This window comes from Microtus ochrogaster, unplaced genomic scaffold (genome assembly GCF_000317375.1).
Source record: "Microtus ochrogaster isolate Prairie Vole_2 unplaced genomic scaffold, MicOch1.0 UNK2, whole genome shotgun sequence".
In the NCBI taxonomy this organism is placed as follows: Eukaryota; Metazoa; Chordata; class Mammalia; order Rodentia; family Cricetidae; genus Microtus; species Microtus ochrogaster.
Window position 1 is genome coordinate 6297880 of NW_004949100.1, and position 7195 is coordinate 6305074.

Here is a 7195-nt window from a genome sequence, read left to right on the forward strand (position 1 = left end):
GTGTCCTGCCCATGAGGAAGCTAGAGCACTTTCTTAACAGTGCCTCTCTAGAAAAGGCAGAAGATGCAGTTAGAGTTATCTATTTTAAAGGAGAAGGAGGGAAAGGAAGGGAAAAGGAAGGAATAGACAGGCACAGGACCAAGTATGTAGGGGTTTACAGTAGGAGTCTTCTTCGGTTAGTCACAAAGCAAGTTGTTGGCCAAAGGTCTCTAAGTGTCCTCTGCTACAGTGTAGAAGTTTTTGCCAAGATGGTTACTTAAAACTGGTGGACATTTGTTAGCACATTTTAAAGGTAAGCTAAAGGGAGATATGAAGGTTTCTGACCAGGAAAGGAAATTAGTGAGGAACGGAAAGTGGTCCAGGCAAGCATGTCATGAGAAACTTGTTTTCCTTTCAAATCAGAAGCTACAGGGCTAGTGAGTGATTTGGTTAGGGGTTACTCATTTTGTCTTGGGTGTTTCTGAAGCCAGCCATTTGGCAGCAGATGAAGATGTGCAGTGCTCAGACTAATAACTTAACCATATGAGCAGAGGCTTACGTGAAGCTCCCATCTGAGTGAGCTTTGCATGTGAATTAAGGGAAAGCCATCTCAAGATAGCCTAGCATGAACATTTACAAGACAGTAGTTTCAACCCAGATCTTTAAAGATTCTTCCTGTTTCTTTTAAGTGTTTGTTGTTATGTTCACTGAAAGCTGACCGTGGAAACTATGTTCTCTCTGTTCAGATTGAAGAGTTGGAGGAAAAACTTAATGATGCCCTTCACCAGAAGCAGCTGCTAACTTTGAGATTAGACAATCAGTTGACTATTCAACAGAAGGATGCCAAGTAAGACATGTTTTTTACAAAACCCTAACATTTATTTTCAAACTGAAATTTTATTCTTTTTTATGCATGTTGTTATAGGCTATACTAGAGAAATTTTAAGTTAGATATGCTTATTATCCTAACATCCAGACCACCAAAGGCCAGGTTGCTTTATCACAGTATACAAATGCACAGTTAACATTCAACATTTATTCAACAAATACTGGCCTTATAAGTAACCCATACATTACATGAGGAGCTCTCTGGATTGCCCACAATTGGTATATAGCTGACCTTTTTCTTCATTCACTCTATAAACCATTCTGCGTTGTCACAGCTATCCAGATTTGCTGTCTTAGGAGACAATTACTATGCCTGTGTATTTTCTCGAAGTGGATACGTACCTATCAAGAGTGAACTGAGCCTGGTGGAATGGCACACACTTTTACTCCCAGCACTTGGGAGATGGTAGAAGGATGATTAAGAGCTAAAGATGTCTGACCATGGTGGCTCACACCTTTAATCCCAGTACCGGGAGGCAGAGGCAGGCTAATCTCTTGAGTCTGAGATCAGCCTGGTCTACAGACATCCAGAGTGTGGGAGTGATTTCTTTCTGATCTGTTGCTCTCATTGGTTAATTAATAAAGAAACTGCCTAGCCCCATTTGATAGGCCAACCCTTAGGTGGGTGGAGTAAACAGAACAGAATGCTGGGAGAAAGAAAGCTGAGTCAGTGAGTTGCCATGATTCTCCCATTCCAGACAGACGCAGGTTAAGATCTTCCCTGGTAAGCCACCTAGTGGGCTACACAGATTATTAGAAATGGGTTAGACCAATATGTAAGAGCTAGCCAATATGAGGCTGGAACTAATGGGCCAGGCAGTGTTTAAAAGAATACAGTTTCCGTGTAATTATTTCGGGTATAAAGCTAGCCGGGTGGCAGGAATCAGCCCGCTGCTCTTACTACAACACCGGAGTTGCACAAGGGTGCCATGTCTGGAAAAACAAAACAACAATAGCAACAAGGCAACAACAATAATAAAAAAAACCAACAGAGTTCAAGGTCATCCTTGGCTAGTGAGTTGAAGGCCAACCCTGGCTAGTTGAGACCTTGTCTCAATGAACAGGCAAAGAAACAAAATAAAGTATTCATTGTTTACTCTCATGTACCTATGCCAATTATACCTATGTAATTTAATTTAAAGTGATATAAACAATGACATTTTAGTAGAAAAATATGCATTGTTTCTATAAAAACCAAAAGAAATTAATTGGAAACAACTCAATAAAAATGAATGGCAAGGGTTGGAAAAATGGTTCAGCAGTTAAGAGTACTGACTGCTCTTCCAGAGGTCCTGAGTTCAGTTCCCAGCATCCACAGAGTAGCTCACAATCTAATGCACTCTTCTGGTCTGCAGGCATAAAGACAGTCAAAGCTTCTGTATACATAAAAAAGTAAAGGCATGGTAGCTCCTTCCTTCAATCCTAGCCCTTGAAAGGCAAATGCAGGCAAGTCTCTATGAGCCAAGTCTGGTAGAATGAGTTCTAGCCAACTAGAGCTACATAGCAAGAATTGTCTGAAAATAAACAAATAAATAAATAATAACAAGTCAACAGAGGCAAGATAGGTTTAAAGACAAAGCAAAAACATGAATGAACACCATCTTCTCAGATTTCTGTCGGTGTCTTTTAAGGTCTCCTCTCTAGGCTAGGGATATGACTCAGAGGTAAAATGTTTGCTGGAAGACCTGAGTTTGAAATCCCAGTAAATGCTGAGACTGGTGGTATATTCCCAGAGTCTCAGAACAGCAAGGGTGGAGGTAAGCAGATCCCAGGAGCTCCCTGGCCAGCCAGTCCAGCCATGGTGACCTCTAGATTCAGTGTATGCTCCTGTTTTTAAAAAGTGTCCAGTCCAGCAGACCTGTCCATCAGTGCTTGAAAAGAGGAGTGAAGATTAAGGAGAGAAATAGACGAGAAACACAAGATAAAGTCGGGAGGGCATCCAGCGGATACCATGATCAGCCCCAAGTTTACTACTCAGAGTTCTTATATACTCCAGTTAAAGTGGGGGGTGGGGGCAATACAAAAGACTTTCTTACCAGGCTTCAAAGAACAAACAAATGTAATTACCTTAACACCCAAAACATCAAGTAACCACACCCTAAGTCAAAATGTCCTGTTGACCAACCTGTGAAGAGTCACCCAGTAGCCACATCTTTGGTCAGTCATCTTGTCTAGACAAGACACCGAGTAACCACACTTTAGGCACACATTCTGTTGTATAACCTCGAAGGAGCAAGAATAGGTCTGAATAAACACTATCCTGAGTGAGGTAAGCCAGACCCAAAAAGAGGAACATGGGATGTACTCACTCATATTTGGTTTCTAGCCATAAATAAAGGACAGTGAGCTTATAATTCGCGATCCTAGAGAAGCTAAATTAGAAGGTGAATCCAAAGGCAAACATATAGGCATCCTCCTGAATATTAACCTTCATCAGGCGATGAAAGGAGACAGAGACCCACATTGGAGCACTGGACAGAAATCTCAAGGTCCAAATCAGGAGCAGAAGGAGGGGGAGCACGAGCAAGGAACTCAGGACCGCGAGGGGTACACCCACACACTGAGACAATAGGGATGAGCATGGGATAAAACCGGACTTACATAGCGGACAATGAGGACTACTGAGAACTCAAGAACAGTGGCAATGGGTTTTTGATCCTACTGCGCATACTGGCTTTGGGGGAGCCTAGGCAGTTTGGATGCTCAACTTGCTGAACCTGGATGGAGGTGGGCGGTTTTTGGACTTCCCACAGGTCGGGGAACCCTGACTGCTCTTCGAGCTGATGAGGGAGAGGGACTTGATCGGGGGAGGGGGAAGGAAGTGGGAGGCGGTGGCGGGGAGGAGGCAGAAATCCTTAATGAATAAATAAATTAAAAAAAAAAAGAATAGGTCTGAACTCTGTGACTTTGAGTAAAGGTGGAACAGATCCACTTTTGTGGGCCTCCACTAAAAAGGTGAAAAACAGCTAAGTAAGACATTCTGACATCAGCTTCTGGCCTCTGCGCTGCTAGGATGTGTCAGTGGTTGAATGAATAACTTATGGGGTTCAGTGTTACTGTATTAAAGAGATATGTCCTGCAGTACAGGATCAAAGAGAAATTAAAAGTGGTAGCTAGAGTCCAAAGCTGATATGTAAGGGTTTAAGACTGTAGCAGATTAAATGTTTATTTGTAATTTGAATTTTTGGTTACAACTTAAGAGTGTTGGTTTCAATATTTTTTGGGCTGATACATTTACTGATATATATGAATGTGTCACTTCAAGATTAACTAATTAGATAAATCAACACTAATGATAGCCAAGAGTACTATATGGAACACTGAGAAAAATCTCAGTAATTTTAAAACTTGGCATAAATTCTCTCAATGTAGGAAATATCAAGAACTAATGAAACAAGAAATGGAAACCATTTTATTGAGACAGAAACAACTGGAAGAGACAAATCATCAGCTAAGAGAGAAAGCTGGAGATGTCCGTCGAAACCTGCGTGACTTGGAGCTGACGGAAGAGCAGTATGTGAAGCTAAAATCCTTTCCTGAAGACCAGCTTTCTATCCCTGAATATGTGTCTGTAAGTGTCGTGCATCTTCTGCATCTTCCGTAACACTGCAGCTGGGGATAGTGGCACATGCTGTAACTCATCCTAGGGGCATGGGGACGTGGAGATCAGCTCCTACACCTCTGTAGTGGTTGGAACTCATCTTGTACTACTGGAGTCCCCATCTCAAAAAAAAAAATACAGTTTATGGCCTAAAGAAAAAATATGTAAACAAAGTTAGATGCATATTTGTAGAATATAAAACAAATTTTTAGTACTGTAAAATTAAAAAATGCTGCCAGGTGGTGGTGGCTCATGCCTTTAATCCCAGCACTTGGGAGACAGAGGCAGGCGGATCTCTGTGAGTTCGAGGCCAGCCTGGTCTGCAAAAGCTAGTTCCAGGACAGGCTTCAAAGCTACAGAGAAACCCTGTCTCAAAATACCAAAAAAATTTTTAAAAAAATTTAAAAAGTGCACCAAAAGGGGAAAAAAATCAATAATAGTAAAAAAAAAAAACAGTTTAAAAGCAAAAGAAGAAAGAGAAAAGAAGAACAAGAAAAATGAATTGTTAGAGCAGCTTTTTGCTGGGCCTCAGAAGTTGGAGACTGTCAGTTATAGCCATGGAGACACATTTGCTCATGTGGGCTCTAGGCTTTCCTGTGGCTTAGGCTATTTGGGACATTATACCGGACACATACCAGGTGTCTCTTTACTTTGGTCACTTTGTGTGCCAAAGATCCTTGCTGGTATAATTAACTTTATAATCTTTTGGTGTGGCCCACGGTCTAGTGGTTGGAGATATCGCCCAGGGGTGTTAGTAATGTGAGCAGCATCCCCAGCAGGTCTGTGTAGGTGAGAACCTGGCTTTGTACTTGCCAAACCTACAGAGCTGGATCCTGCTGGCAGGTCCAGCTGTGGGAATGAGTCGTACTGCGGGAACTTCAAAACTCTCGGCTCTGCAGGAGTGAGTGGGACATTGGTGGCTTCAGCAGTCGATTGATGCATCTGTCCACATCAGGCCCAGAGCTGCCAACACTAGGACTGGTCCTAGCTGAGACAGTGAGCTGGGTCCCGGTCACTGGGGGGTGGGGAGGTAGGACTGTATTGTTCTGTATAGTTCTCATCCTGAACCATGTCTGGTCAACTTCCAGTCACCCCAATCTTCACTGTTGCCTGTTCCCTGGGGCTTTTCCTCATCCTGTGTTGTTGCAGACCAAACTGAGACTCTGTGACTTATGATTGTTTGGAGTTCTTAGGCCCCTAAGGTTGCAATAGTAGGCCTGTCTCAAAGTGACTGTTACTTGCCACCCACTGAGTCTTATGGAAAGACAGCAGTGAGTTCTCCCTCCACTGACCCACTGTGGTAGGGATGAGTGTCCCGCTGAAACCTTCAACTGGATTTGAGGTTCTCGAGGACTCTGGGCTTGTCCTAAGGGTAGAACTGTTAGCATTTACTTGGTGCACCTGTTGAAAGACCTTTTGGCCCCCACCCTCTCCTGCTCAAGTCACCTTGTACGTGTTATCTATGTGACTGGTTCATGTGCACATGGGTGTGCATGCATGTAGAGGCCAGAGGACAGCCTTGGGTGGTACTCAGGCGTAGCTTATTATTTATTTACTCATTCATTGTTGAGACAGAGTCTCAATGGCCTGGAACTTGCCAACTAATTAGACTAGTGAACTCCAGGGATCTGCTCGCCCTGCCTCCTCAGCACGCATAATAATCATGAGCCGCCACACCTGCCTCTGTTACATGGCTTCTGGGTATCCAGCTCAAGTCCTCCTGCTTCTGGGAGACATTTGACTGTGGTCTTCCCAGCCCCTCAGCTCACTTCCTACCAGTCCATGCTCCATCTTTTTCCTGCTCCTTTCAAGTATCCATTAATTTCCTTTATGGGTGTCCGACCCGTTTCTCCTTTGGGGTTGTCTTGTTTATCTCACTGAATCTCCTCCTCTAGCTCATCCAGAACCAAGGTCAGACCTATATACCCAAGGGTATTACTTTTGAAACACCCAACTGGTAGTGTTTTTTGACCCCCATGAAAATGGAAAGTACCTATAAGACCAAAATCTCAGTGACTCCATAGTCCATAAAATGAGTTATTTTATGGTGGTTTTAATATTCTCTAAGGGAAACTGAGGATGAAAGGCTTTAGTACTGTCTGGGGTTAACTGGGAATGGTGCAGAGAGAGTAGACCTTTTGTGACTGCTAAGGGCAAAGGTGGGCAGAGTTCTTGGTGATCGATTAGTTCAGAATCTAATATTCCTAAATGAACTTGGGCTTAGGCTTAATATTTGGTATGAGTCTCAAGTCACTGTGGTATCAGCACCCCCTTCTGGCCTAAAGTGTTTTTTTGATATGGGTATATTTGCAATATTTGAAATTAAACCTTAAGGAAACAATTTATATACAAGAAGGGTTGGGCACAATGTGCTATAATGGTGCTTGTCTGAAGCCCTAGTACTTAGAAGGCTGAACCAGGAGCATCTCTTGAAACTAAGCAAGACTTTATCTAAAAACATAAATAAAAATACAAAATTAGATGCATTCTCTATTTGCTTTAAAAATTACAGTGTCATCATACATCATATAGAGAATGGAAAAATAAGAATTGAATTGAAGAAAATAATTCCTACTGTAACTAGGAATATTTTTTGTTTTGTGAATTCCCTAAAAGAAGTGAAAACAGGGCAAGGAAAATACAAAAGAAATGGACATTTTTTTAAATAAGTACCATATACCAAAGCTAAACCAAGACCAGGTGAATGATCTAAATAGACCTGTTAGT

General features: G+C 42.3%; 1 protein-coding gene across 1 annotated transcript in view; it reads left to right on the top strand.

Annotated features, from left to right (window-relative positions):
- Pibf1 (progesterone immunomodulatory binding factor 1) overlaps positions 1-7195 on the top strand; it is a 151922-nt gene that overhangs the window by 2234 nt on the left and 142493 nt on the right. Inside the window, exons 2-3 of the mRNA XM_005365356.3 lie at positions 726-826; positions 4240-4438. Of these exons, the coding sequence (XP_005365413.1) occupies positions 726-826; positions 4240-4438 (300 nt within the window). The remainder of the gene's footprint in view (positions 1-725; positions 827-4239; positions 4439-7195) is intronic.